This window comes from Mustela nivalis, assembly GCF_964662115.1.
Source record: "Mustela nivalis genome assembly, chromosome: 6".
In the NCBI taxonomy this organism is placed as follows: Eukaryota; Metazoa; Chordata; class Mammalia; order Carnivora; family Mustelidae; genus Mustela; species Mustela nivalis.
Genome location: NC_139025.1, coordinates 149,032,824 through 149,046,365, shown reverse-complemented (window position 1 = coordinate 149,046,365; position 13,542 = coordinate 149,032,824). Strand labels below are relative to the sequence as shown.

Here is a 13,542-nt window from a genome sequence, read left to right as displayed (position 1 = left end):
CTAGTCTGATGGGCCACCTGTCACCACTGGGCGACCTTGAGCAAATTGCTTCATCACCTTAAACTTGGGCAGCACGTTGTGTTTAAGACCACTGTGAGGACAAACGAGACACTTAGCACAGTTCCTGGCTCTGATGGGACTTGTCTGTATTATTAGCAAAGGCATCAGGGGATGATGAGAAGCTCAGAGAGACCAGCCTGGAGAGAGACAGAGGTGACAGAGAAAGGACCTGAGACGTCTCCACAATGAGGCTGGGACTGGGTTAGGCACTGGGGGTGACAGCGGGCCAGGCGAGCAGGGAAGGCGGGGTGGCCAGGAGAGCCCATCAGGCCCCAACTGAGAGAGCACGGGTCTGGCCCTGAGGGGTGCTGGGAGGGCCTGCTTCTGAGTCCCTCAGGAGAGCAGCCTTCAGAGAGGGATGGTCTCCGAGCTGCCTGAGTGCGTGGCCTCCTAGGACAACCGTCACCCAAGGCACCGAGGGGGCCGATGGCCTTCTGTGAGGACAGCCTGGGTCTGACTGAGGCAGTGTGCCAGCCCTGTGGCCGTGACTTTGCTGCCTGACACAGAGTGGAGTCGGGGCCACCATTCTTCATAACCGCCGACCCTGGGGCATCTGGTTGTTTCTTTTCCTCCTGATCAATAGTAATCTTTAGTAGGTGGCTGTCTCTGCCTTCGATGTCTTTATTCCGCTGTCTGACCGACCTCCTCCCACAAACTATTTTGGACTCTGTAGGGGAGGAGGTTGGACATCGTGGTGGCAGGTATGGACCGGCTGCTGGGAGCCCCCCGAGCCGGCACCGGCTCCCCCCGGGGCAGCCTCAGCCATTTTATTACAGGAGAACAAACCCTCTTTGGGTTTCTTTCCAAGTCACTCTTTGGTTCTCAGTAGGCTGAGCTCTCGGGTCAAATGAAAACCCTGTAAAAAGGAAGGAGCACACTTGTATTAAATGCCGTCATGTTTCTGACAGTTCCGACGACCTCTATTATCCAGAAAGCATGCCTCTGTCCTCCTAAAACTTGGCTGCGTAGACACTCACACACCCATTCCACGGATAAGGAGCCACGGCCCGCGGTGGATACGGCCGTGAGCAGCAGGATCCAGGCCCCCATACAGACCTGTCTCTCTTCCCCCGTCGTCCGTTGCTCAGTTCCCCCATTTTTTCATAGGTTTTATGCTTCCTCTGATCAGCAGCACCGAGCGGTTTCTGCTGGGCACAGCCCTGTTCTCCCAGAACACAGAGGTTAGGCTGACCGTGGTCACTGACGTCACCAGCCACGTCTGTCTGTCCTGCAGACCGGTGCAGGTCACAGAAGGTTCTGGGCAAGGCAGCTCGGGTGAACACGGGGAGGGCAAGGGGATGACCACAGCCTGCCCACTGAGCTCTGCGGCCTCTGAGGTCTTCTGGAAGGAGGTGGCTGCGACCTCCTTGAATTAGTGATTCCGCCCGAGGTCAAGCTCACTGCAGGCCTGGAAGACCTCGCAGAAGTGAATCCCATACATATGGTATAATTATCTTGGTCGTCGGTACAGAGGAAAATTCATGGAGCGGTAACTGAAACAGAACTCCTCGTTGTGTTTTGTCTGAGGAACCAGTTGTCCTACGGATGATTTCCTCTGGCAGAGCCCAGAAGGGGGCTGTGTTGAAGGAAGAAGCTAGGGGAAGAGTCAGGATAGAAAGTCCCAGGGGCTCCGTGACGTCTCCCAGAGACCGCTCCCCTGGTCACTGGCCCCCCGCTTTCTGCAGCTGCCTCTCCTCCCTGGAGATTAGGAGGTGTTCCCACGGCCTGGGCTGTGCATCCCTCTCCCTCCTCCTCCCCTGCCAGGGTCCCAGCGTCTGAGCCCTGTGACCCAGACTCTGCCGGGCCAGCCAGCCAGGCAGTAAAAGGAGATTGATGCCCTCTCCTCCTAGGAGAATCCATCACTTCTTGGCATGCAGGTCAGATGGCTTCACCAGAGGCAGCTCTGAGCAGCGCCGTGTGAGCTAAAAATAAGCACAAAAAGAGGCCCAAGTAGACAAGAGGATGTCAGAAATGGGAATGGCCCACCCCAGCCGTCTCCCAGGGCCCGAGCAGCACCCTTTCCTCCAGCCCTGGTCCCTTCCTTACTCCTCCTCCGGGGCCTCTGGAAAGGAAGCTCCTTCCTTCTCCCTTGGGCTATAGAGTCCCAGGAGGAGTGGGGTAAGAGAAGTCAGACAAGGCTGGGAGAAGGGGAAGATGAAGGGTTGACTTTCTGTGGACCAAATGATTTTAGTGGCCACCCATTAGGGGAGGACAGAGAAAGGCCATCCTGACTCCTGGAAGGAACTTGAGTGCGGGAGCCATGTAGAGGAGCCTTCCTTGGCCATTCTCTGTGAGCGTTGGAGAGTTAGCCCTGCCTCCCTTTTCTCATCTGTGAAAGGGGCACAATCACCCTCGGCTCTCGTGGTTATCATCAGAAGTGAATGTTGACCACGGGGTAGGACCGGCCACCGATGAACTTCCCTTTGTCCTGCTTCTCCCTGCTTAGGTTCAGGGATACGCTGCTGCTCAGACGATGCTTTGGGGTCTAGAGTCTTGTTGGTACACGGGGCTGTCCGTATAGAAGTGACTCGCCTACGCGTTTGGCGCACACCCAGCCTCTCTCCTCATTTGCCGAGCGGAGCTCCTCATCCCCACGACTGGCGGGGTGTTCTCTCCTGGGGGAGGATTTATGCTCGAATGGAATCTATATTTATTTTCCATCCCTCCTGCTGCCCTTTCTAGATCTCGCTCCCCCTTTTGGAGACGAGGCTCAGGTATCGCTCTCAAAATACTTCTCCCCGAAGACAACTAGAGTGAGCCAGGCCTGTTTTATTCTGAGCCCCTGGGTGTTCCCGAGTCTCTGAAAAAGATCCCTCTGCAAATCTGGAGGAGGCTTCTGCTCCATGCTTGTGGAGAACTGCAGCGTTCCCAGGAACGTGGTCACCTGTGCCCCCACTAATGCATTCAAGGCCCACAGCCATTACCCCTCTTCTATGGTTGGGGTTCTGCTGCCACCAGGCTCTCGAGTCCTGGGGTATGGACGGAGGGTTGAGAAATGGCTCCCTGTTTGCTGCGTCCACTTGACTTGTCTGAACCTTTCCGGGCTTGTGAGGGAGGCAGGGGAGCTGGTGGGCTCTAAGACGCGGGCCAGCCCAGGCAGCTGAACAGAGCCCACTCTCCGTGGAATTCCTCCGTCCCTAGGTCCTCATTCTGCACTCGTGGCAGCTGAGAGTGAGAAGAGCTCACGGGGCTGATGAGGCCGCTCAGCCCAGAGTTGGACTAAGGGATCCAGGAATTTATATCCTGTTGCTTTGCCTTTGTGGGGGATGTGTCTAGGACACAAGAAGGCGAGAGAGGCATGACCTTCATTCATCGCATGACTTGAGTCCCTGAGAGGGACCTTGACTCAGCCTTGGCCGTGCAGCTAGGTGGGGGAGAGGGGCCCCTGGTCAGTCGAGGATTGCAGGCCTTCAGGTGGCGAGAAATGAAATAAAACATCTGCAGGTGTGGGACTGTCCGTTAAGAGTTGGCTAATCCCTCCCCTCCAAATGCCATCCTGTTCCAGTGGGTCTCGAAGTGGGGTACCCAGATCAGCACAGTCAGTATCATGCGGGAACCTGCTAGAAAGGCAAGTTCTCAGGCTCCAGTCTGGACCTAGTGAATGGGAATCTCTGGGAGAAAGGGCCCAGCAGTGTGTTTGAACGAGCCTCATAGAAGATTCTGTCGCAGCTCAAGTTTGAGAGCGACACTGCCCTCTTTACAGTGCCCAGGGAGGCTGGTGTTGGGGTGGGTCTAGGACCGAAGGGGGCTTGTCCCTTTGTGGTTTGGCTACTCTGGCGTGTCCCGATGCTCTGGACTCCAGTCCCAACTCAGCCACCAGGGGCGGACTTCTGACTTGGCCCTGGCTTGCTTCCCTTTCTTGTAAAATAATATCCATAGTGGTGCAAAGACCAAAACATGCTGCCGTGTTAGAGGATCGAGGAATTACAAACCTTCACATAACCAGCGCACGTAGCAGGTAAGTAGAACTTGCGTGTCCTTCCACAGCCATTTTACAGACAAGGGAACCGAGTCCTAAGATGTTTTGTGAGGAGCCCGTACGGTGTGGAGGGTCCAGGTCTGGTCCGGGTGCCCCCCGGAGAGAGAGGTGTGGACGTGGCCTCTCACGGCTGCCTTCTTGGCCCGTCTGTGCTCCGCGGCCAGCCCAGGACGCTCACCTTGTAGGATCCCGTGCGTCATCGCTGGTCACCTGGGAATGATTAGGTTGCAAAGAGCAGACGGCCTCCCCTGAGTGGCCCTGACCTCCCATTTTCTCTCAGCGGGAGACTCTCTGGCCTTCCCCTTTAAGGCCAACAAATCCCATTCCTCAGAGGCTAAGAAATAGTGACACGGGGTGTAAAGAAGAGAACCGATTTTTAATTCGCTTGTTGTGCAGACTGGGACAGAGCCCCTCTGTGTGCTCACACGGCCCACGCCTCCGGGAGCCTGCAGGTCCGTCTTGCTGGGGAGGAAAGAAAAATGGTCTGCAAACGCTTCTTCCCACAGATCCTCCCCAGCAGGTCATGTGGAACACGGTGGGGAGACCATGAACTTTGACAGAAAAAACAAACAAACAAAACGATTTGGAGTCTATCCTGGAGGAATTCCCAAGCCAACCCAAACACCAGTCTGCACCCATTCTGTTCTGTCCTTTCTCCTCACTCACGGGGATGGTCCGCTTGCCGCTCCCTTGTCTTCAGTTCTCAGTTTTTGACAAGGTCCTTTGAGGCAGTCTACGACCCCCACCCCCCGCCTGCTGTCACGGCTCTTCCTAACGTCCCTACAGGTAGGCGGTGGTCACCTGCCTGTTGCGCAGTCATGGGAAGGTCAGCCATCAGTCTCCATCCAGGCGTGCTCCTTAGATCACCAGCCCATGGCTCTCACTAGCCCTCTGTAGGCTTCTTTCCTGGGGTCTCCCAGCAGACGGACTTTAACAGGCTTGCTAAGTCAGCTGAGGCAGTGGCAACCCTTCTGTGCCTAGAACGTGTTTCCAGGGTGCTCTCTGGTGTTGGCTTTCATGATCTCGTTGGTTTTTCAGAAGACCAGGATTTGTTAAGCAGAGGCTTCCCCCAGATAATTTTAGCTCCCACGTTGCAGTCTCCACCACAAAGCAGACACCTTGCTAGGACTGGTACAGCTGCTGCTGTGTAACAAGAGCCTGTGTGTGTGTGTGTGTGTCGTTCGATTGTCCCAGGCACTGGGCCGAAGCCTTCAATCAGGCTTTCTCATTTAATCGTCATAACAATTCAGCAAGGAAGGCATGGCTGGATGTTAATCCCATTTTACAGATGAGGACATTGAGGCTCTGGGATGCAATCACTTTCCCAAGCTCAAAAAAACCAACAAGGAGGTGGCGGGGCCCAGGATTCAAACCACACTATTAGAGGTGTAGTCTGTGGGCCCAGGACACTCGGGCGTCCCCACAGAGCTTGTCAGACCTGCAGACTCTCAGACCTCCCGAGTCAGAACCCGCACGATGCCCAGGGCTTTCCTGCGCCAGTGGCTGCTGAGACTGCCCTATATGTGCACGCTGTCTAGCAACCATAGTGGATTGTTCCAGAATCCTGTGCATGAGCCCTGTGGACTCTGTTTTCCAGCCGAGGCTGCTGTAATGTGGACCGGTTAGGGGTGGGTTGGGACAGGGCTGAGACTGATTTGGTTCTGGGTCGGACTCGCCCCCCAAGCCCACGCGAGGCCGGTTGTCAGGAGTGAGTTGGGTCCGTGGCCGGGTCTGCCTCTCTGTGCCGCGGACTCAGAAGCGGCAACCCCGCTGCGGTGAGGACAGGTGCCTGGAACTTATGGGCTGCTCTCTTGTCTCTGTCCCCTCCTGCAGATGTGCAGCACATTAAGAGAAGGGACATCGTGCTGAAGCGGGAACTGGGCGAGGGAGCCTTTGGGAAGGTCTTCCTTGCCGAGTGCTACAACCTCAGCCCGACCAAGGACAAGATGCTCGTGGCTGTGAAGGTAAATCCTGGAGGTCTGCGGGCTGCCAGGAAGGAGGGGGGCGGCTGGGGGCCGGGGAGCCAGCAGCAGAGGCTCACTCCGTTCCGGGTGTGAAAGGGTTCTGGGCGTTATCAGACACAATCGGGCCCTTGCTCCAAGGTCGGTGAGGTGTCTTCTGGCTTTGGAAGGCTGGAGCTGTGTCCCTGAGCAGCCTGAGAATAAACTGGCTCAGCGCGCCTCCATAGACACGGGATGGTCCAGTGAGTGAGGATGTCTTTAAACGGCTTGGACCAGGGAAGTGGAAAGATTTCTAATTTTGTCCCCCAAAGAGTCTGCACTTCCCTCAAACTTTTAATTTATAGGGTGACACAAATCCACTGGGCATTCCAGCATCCCTCGGGGGACTGGTAAATGAAATGGACATTTTTGTGCATTGAGCAGGAAATAGCATGATGGCCCCAAACCTTGGGAAATGTTTCTCGCTGAGCAGTCGGGCATTAAGGGACAGTACCCAGATTGGATGACACAGAAAAATGTGTTTCTGTTTTCATCCTTTTAAGAGGGTTTTCTTCTCTCCTTGAGTCTGGGAACCTGGAGGAGGTGAGTGCCCTGGGATTTTGCACCATTTACTGCCCAGGAGATCCACCGAGCCTCTGGAGAAGACACTCATCTCCCCTGGAGAAGGGCCGAGAAATGGTGTTTTCTGCTTCTCTCATCCTCTTCAGATTTGACTCCTTTGTGCAACTCCCTTCCTCTCGAGTTTGCTCTCATATTGGTGCAGGTAGTTGTGGACTTTCAGAGTACACATCCAAGCGTAACCCAGAGTTAGGTTTTCCCAAAATTGTGGTTTTAAGTCGATTGGCAAGATTTTTTTTTGCAAAGGGGGAGACAGAGCAGACCTCACAGCCTCTGTTCTAAAGATGCTTGCCATTGGCTTGGGGGACAAGAGAATACTTAGGGAGGGAGAAGAGCAGGACAAGAGCATAATTTGGACATGTGGGTCCTGTAAACCTGGCATTCAGATCACATGATTCTGGGGCACCTGGGTGGCTCAGTGGGTGAAGCCTCTGCCTTCGGCTCAGGTCATGATCTCAGGGTCCTGGGATCGAGCCCTGCATCAGGCTCTCTGCTCAGCGGGGAGCCTGCTTCCCCCTCTCTGTCTACTTGTGATCTCTATTTCTGCCAGATAAATAAATAAAACTAAAAAAAAAGTCACATGATTCATATTTTAAAATCGGTGATGCCCATTTGACATAATCATCTGACAGAGAATACTCTTGTTCCCAAGATCTCAGAGAGCCTCCTCCGATAGCCAGGTAGCTGTTGGCAGAATGAGAGAGGGGTCCAGTTAACTCATCATCAGAAAAATGCATATTGAATGATCATGAGATACCAGTGAATGCCGAGCAGAATGGCTGGACGGTGGTGACCATAGCAAGTGCTGACAAAAATAGGTGTGCGGCTGCATGTCCCTCCTGCGCCGGTAGGGAGGTGAAGTGGTATACGCATTCTGAAAACCAGTTAGGTTTTCTAGAACATCAAACTGTGTGACCTAGCACTTCTACTTCTAGACCTATTTCCACTAGGTACTTGTCTTTCTTTCTATCATCCATCCATCCATCCATGCACCTTTATTTCCTTCTATTTTCCTCCTTCCTTCCTATTACCTAGCTAGCTAGCTATCTAGAGATATGTCTAATAATGTTCAGAAAGCATTATTTACAACAGCCGAAAACTAGAAACAGCCCCAAAGGTCCATTGGTAGCCACATGGATAAATAAAGGTGGTATGCTCATACAATGAAAAATGATTCAACTAAGAAAATGAGTGATCTATATCTATATGTAATAATAAACAATCTCAAAAACAGCATGTTGAATGAAAAAGGACAGATCTATAAATATATATACATATATATCTCTCATCACCATCATATATATATTATTATATGCAATATATTATAATATATAATATAATTATATTGGCTATAATTATGTTATCATTATTAATATATTGATTAACATATAATTATAATAATATAAGGTTATATATATGATCCCACTTACTTCAGGTTTAAAAAACAGGAAAAACTGAACTCTAGAGGTTAGGGATTTATACTTAGGTAGTAAAAACGGTTTTCCAAAAGCAAGCCCGTGACCTCTATAAGTCAATGTAGCAGTTACCTTTGCAGGGAGAGAGGGAGTATTGGAAGAGTGGGGCGTGGAGGTTGGCAGTGTTCTATTGTCTCCGTACACTGAGGATATACTAATGTTAGTTTGTGATAGTTCAGAGTGCTGTAAAAGATTTTTCTTTCGGGCGCCTGGGTGGCTCAGTGGGTTATAAGCCGCTGCCTTTGGCTCAGGTCATGATCTCAGGGTCCTGGGATTGAGTCCCGCATCGGGCTCTCTGCTCGGCAGGGAGCCTGCTTCCCTCTCTCTCTCTGCCTGCCTCTCCATCTACTTGTGATCTCTCTCTGTCAAATAAATAAATAAAATCTTTAAAAAAAAAAAAGATTTTTCTTTCAATGATTGATCATGTTCTTAAAAATATGCTCAACTTACTCATCCCACAAGTATTTATTGAGCCCTTATGATGTACCTGGTACCGAGTGAGGCACCGGGGGTGGCGGAGGCAAGGGGACACCCGGGCTCATGTAGCTCCCATCTCAGGATCCTAGAATATGAGAGCCCATAAGGGATAGGTGAGGAGGAGGGGGGTGCTGTTCAGGATGATAACAACAGCATCTAATGGGGAGCACCGATTATGGCCCCACGGTCAGTAATGTGCGTGGGTTAGTATTTTGCCCTCTCAAGCCACCCTAAGTGTCAGGGACCATCACGATCCCCATTTTACAGAAGCGGATACTGAGGCACAGACAGAAAGGTCAGGGAATTTGCCCAAGGTCCTGCAGCGAATCGGTGGTGGGAGCACCTAAGATCCAGGCAGCCCCTGTCCTTCACAGAAGAGGGGAGGAGCCCCTTGTCACGACCTTTCCCGGTTCCCTCAGTCTCACCAGGCTGTGTTCTGTGAATCTCAGCATCACTTTGAGTCATGAATTCTCCTTGTGGTTTTATCTAGTGTAGGGTTTGTCCTGTCTATGGAGGCTTTTGTTTTAACTTCCGTGAACCATATAATCTACTTCCAAGCTATCTAAGTGGTTCATGGTTTTATGGTTATCTTAATTTTATTTCTCCCTGTTTTGGCTGCATACCATCTTGTTGGTTTTTTGGTTTTTGTTTTGCTTTGTTTTTAGTAATTATTTCTTTACTGTCTTTGAACAATTTTACTTATTTTAACGTCTCTATCAGCCTGTTCCTATAGAATTAACTTTATTCATGTTGTGGTTGTTGATAATTTTAAACATTTGGATCTAACCTTCTTTCTTCCAGTATGTCTGGACTGCAACTCTGGAGTTCCTTTTCATTTGGAGAGTTGTTTTGTTTTTGTTTTGGGTGTTCATGATTTCTAGTTTCAGTTAGTTTACCTTGGAACAGACACTGAAAATATTTGTGAGACAATCTGAGTGCAGAATCTCAGATTTTTAGTATTTTCCCAATTTCTTAAAAAAATAGGTTTTCCTCTTAACACTTTTTAACCACTGACCTTTAGCAGGTCGTTCCAGAGTCTTTATCTGCATTGGGCTCCCTGCTTGGTGGGAAGCCTGCTTCTCCCTCTCCCACTCCCCCTGCTTGTGTTCCCTCTCTCGCTGTGTCTCTCTCTGTCAAATAAATAAGATCTTTTAAAAAAAAATTAGAAAACGGGACGCCTGGGTGGCTCAGTTAGTTAAGCAGCTGCCTTCGGCTCAGGTCATGATCCCAGCATCCTGGGATCGAGTCCCACGTCGGGCTCTTTGCTCAGCAGGGAGCCTGCTTCTCCCTCTGCCTCTGCCTGCCATTCTGTCTGCCTGTGCTCTCTCTCTCCCCCTCTCTCTCTCTGATAAATAAATAAAATCTTAAAAAAAAATAAAAAATAAAGGCTTCACCTTAAGTTCCATAAAAATAGGCAACTTGGGGTGCCTGGGTGGCTCAGTCATTAAGCTTCTGCCTTTGGTTTAGGTCATGATCTCAGGTTTCTGGAATCAAGTCCAATGGGGGGCTCCCTTCTCAGTAGGGAGTCTGCTTCTCCCTCTCCCTCTGCTGCTCCCTCTGCTTGTGCTCTCTTGTTCCCTCTGTCACACTAAAAAAAAAAAAATCTTTAAAAAATATGGATTTTTTTTTTTGAGGAAGAAAACGCAAGTGAGTACAGATGATGGGGGAGGGGCAGAGGGAGAGGGAGAGAGAGAATCTGAAGCAAACTCCTCACTGAGCACAGAGTCCAAGTTAGGGCTTGACTTCATGACCCCAAGATCATGACCCGAGCTGAAATCAAGAATCGGACTCTTAACTGAGTGAGCTTCCAAGACTGTCCCCAAAATTACTCAGATCTTTAAAAAAAAAAAGAAAGAAAGAAAGGAAGAAAGAAAACCAGCCAACTCTTTGAACTCATATTTCATTGGTTTCTGTGATGTTTCATTACATTAAGCAATGACATTAACAGATGGATCATAAATGATTTTGGGAAACAATCACAGTTGACCCTTGGCAAGCTCCCCTCTGGGACAAAGATATCTGTCTGGTTATCCAACTAGCAGTGAATATTCAAGGCATAATGGGCTTCAGTCAGGGTGTTCCTGAGAGGTAACAGACAGTACCAATTAATTTGGCCAGTCATGTGGATATAACTTAGTGGAGAGGTTTTTTTTTTTCTGGCCAAAAGTGCATATGCAAAGGGCCTGAGGCAGGTAAAAGTTTGGTGGGTACCAAGGACAGAAAGACCAATGAGACCAAAGTGTAGTGAGTGAGGAAGAGGAAGGGCATGGAAGGAAGAAGGTAGAGGGAGATGGGGAGACCTGACATTGAGAGCCCATGACTGTGTTAAGGGGTTTGAACTTTATCCTAAAAACAGTGAGAAACCAATGGCCAGTTGCATGCCAGGAAACCAGATGAGAGAAGGGCACCTGTGCTTGTGATAACTTATCCAGCGTCCTCTCTCATAAGATCGTTTGGGAGTGTCAACAAAGAGAAGGGACAGTGGGTTTTGAGAGAAAAGGAGAGAGATGATTTTTATACTTATAAAGTGTAGATTAACGTGTGTGTGTGTGTGTGTGTGTGTGTATTTGAATATATAAAAGTTTGAACATTTAGGAATGTGTGTTTCTCTGCACGTATTAAATGAATTTCAGTACACTAATGAAATCTGAAACCAAACACTTTGAAACTGTTTGTTTTTTTTTCCCTTTGAGAGGGAGAGGAAGCAGGGGTGGGGCAGAGGGGGAGGGAGAGAGAGAACCTTATGCAGGCTCTTGCTCAGGGTGAAGCCCATTGAGGGGCTTGATCTCATGACCCTGAGATCATGACCTGAGCTGAAATCAGGAGTCGGTGCTGAGCCACCCAGGCACCCCAAGAAATTCAAATGCTCTTGCCATCTGGACTGCTTCCCTTCTATCTAACCAAACGGACCCATGGAAAACCAGGGCTGGAGTGGGCATGAGATATGATCCACATGGAGGGGAAGATCAGAAAGCACGATTGTTCTCAAACTTTGGGGGAAAAGAAAGGAGATGAGGCACGGGCTAAATTCCAGACCTCTTTGATCTCTGGATACTGCTCAGAGGACCGAGGGGAGCCTCCTTGGTTTCAGAGACCCTCTGGCGAGACCTGGCTCCCTACAACGACAGTTGGCAGTCGTGTTGAGCCCCGGTTCTGCCCCTGGTGTGCTCCTGGTGCCCCCGACAGGCAATTCACTTTGAAGTTTCCCAGCCCTGAAGAAGGGGTTGAGTGTGGATGCCACGGAGAAGGGCAGGAGAGCCACTGAGCCGAGTTTCCTCCTCATTAGTCTCCTCCTGTCATCTCTGTCTCGGTTGCATCAGTCCCTGGGAATTGGGGCCACCTGCAGCCCTGGCCCCCTGATGCCGCACTGACCCTTTGCCAATTACATGGAAACCTCAAGTTGGCCCCGGGAGCTGGAAAACCCAGGGCGAAGGCAGAAAGGGAGCTGGCAGTGGACAAGGGCTGTGGGGAGACTGGGGGACAGCTGCTGCTTTGTGCCCCGTCTCCCAAATGAGGAACCCCTATCTGCCTGGCAGTGTGGAGTGCCAGGCTTGGGGACACTGGCTGGCACTGCCCGGGAGCTGAGAACAAAAATCCCATGACTGCCATCAGCGTCCAGACGGTACGAGAGAGAATGATTTACAGAGATGGAGAGAGGCCATTTGGCTCGCCCCAAATTTGATCTACTTTTCCCTCCCATAAATCCAGCATTCCCATAAATCTTAGTAGTGTTCTGTCCCACCCATGCTGGGTTCCTCTTCCCCGCCCCCCCCCCTTATTCTTCATGGAAATAAGTAAATCACAGGCAGTCATCTTCTACCCACGGCCCAGGCCACACGGCTCAGGAGTTGGGTCACGGAGAGGACCCCTGTCACCATGACTCTGCCTTCTTCCACGCATAGCAAGAAGCCTTGGCAAATACCATTGCTCTGGCTGGACGTGGACCCACAGTGGCGTGCTCCTTTCTTAGCAGCTTCCCTGAGAAGGCAGCCAGAGCTGATGTGCAGAACCCATGAGATCAGAGCCAAAAATTCAGCCATGGGCTGGACTGCCCACCACCCTTCCGGTCTTCGTCAGCCCTACCTGCCCAGCATCCTCGTTGGGCCCGGCCCCTCTGCCAGCAGCAGTGTGTCCTGCCTGGTGGCCCTGTCCTCTGCCCTTTCACACCGCCCTTTCACATCTGTGCCCCCCATTCCCTATGGGGACAAGCCTAGTGGCCGATTCATCTGGTAAATTAATTCAAGCTGATATGCTGGCCGGGAAAGTGTCCCCAGGCTGCAGATCCAAGCTGTGGCTCCTTGCATGCATGGTCTTTGGCAAGTCAGTCCCCCATTCTGGACCTCGGCTTCCTCACCTGTGAGGTGGGAAAGCTGCATTAGATAAACGCCAACGTTTCTGTCAATGGTAGAATCATTTCATCAAACACATTTTCGGTGAAAGCTCCAGAGTTTGAGAAGAGTGACAAGTGGTGCTGGTCGAAGTCGGAGTGGATTTGATTTCTGGCTGAGACCATGGCCCTAGAGGTACTGGCATGGACCCTGGGGGTCCCGGAGATGGCTGAGGTCTGGTTTAATGGCACGCTTCTGTCATTTGAGATGTGCGAATGCGTGCTGCCTCCCAGACGGGGCTGAGCCTCAGTTTCTCCAGCTCTGGAAGTGAGCAGGTAGAAGGAAGCTGGTGATATTTAAGGCCCTTTTCGTGCTCAAAAGGCATCATCTGTAATGTGTGCTGGTGACTGATGGAGGTCTGGTGGGCCTTACCAGATAGGATTTTTGCCTATGCACAAATCCGCAGGCAAGGCAGCCCTGTGGATTCAGGTTAATGGGCATGGCCAAGGCGACCGAAAGACCCCTGGCTGGCCTTGGCCTTTCAGAAGTAACATGATCTACAGGGAACGTCGGTCTGCCTCAATCACCAAAAAGACCAGATGTTTGGCAGAGAGGATGCAAACCAATCTCATGCGTGTCTAGAT

General features: G+C 51.0%; 1 protein-coding gene across 8 annotated transcripts in view; it reads left to right on the top strand.

Annotated features, from left to right (window-relative positions):
• NTRK3 (neurotrophic receptor tyrosine kinase 3) overlaps window positions 1–13,542 on the top strand; it is a 381,734-nt gene that overhangs the window by 300,953 nt on the left and 67,239 nt on the right. For all 8 annotated transcript variants that reach the window (XM_082736044.1, XM_082736045.1, XM_082736043.1 and 5 more), the window contains one exon: window positions 5,873–6,003. In XM_082736044.1, coding sequence (XP_082592170.1) covers window positions 5,873–6,003 — 131 coding nt within the window. The remainder of the gene's footprint in view (window positions 1–5,872; window positions 6,004–13,542) is intronic.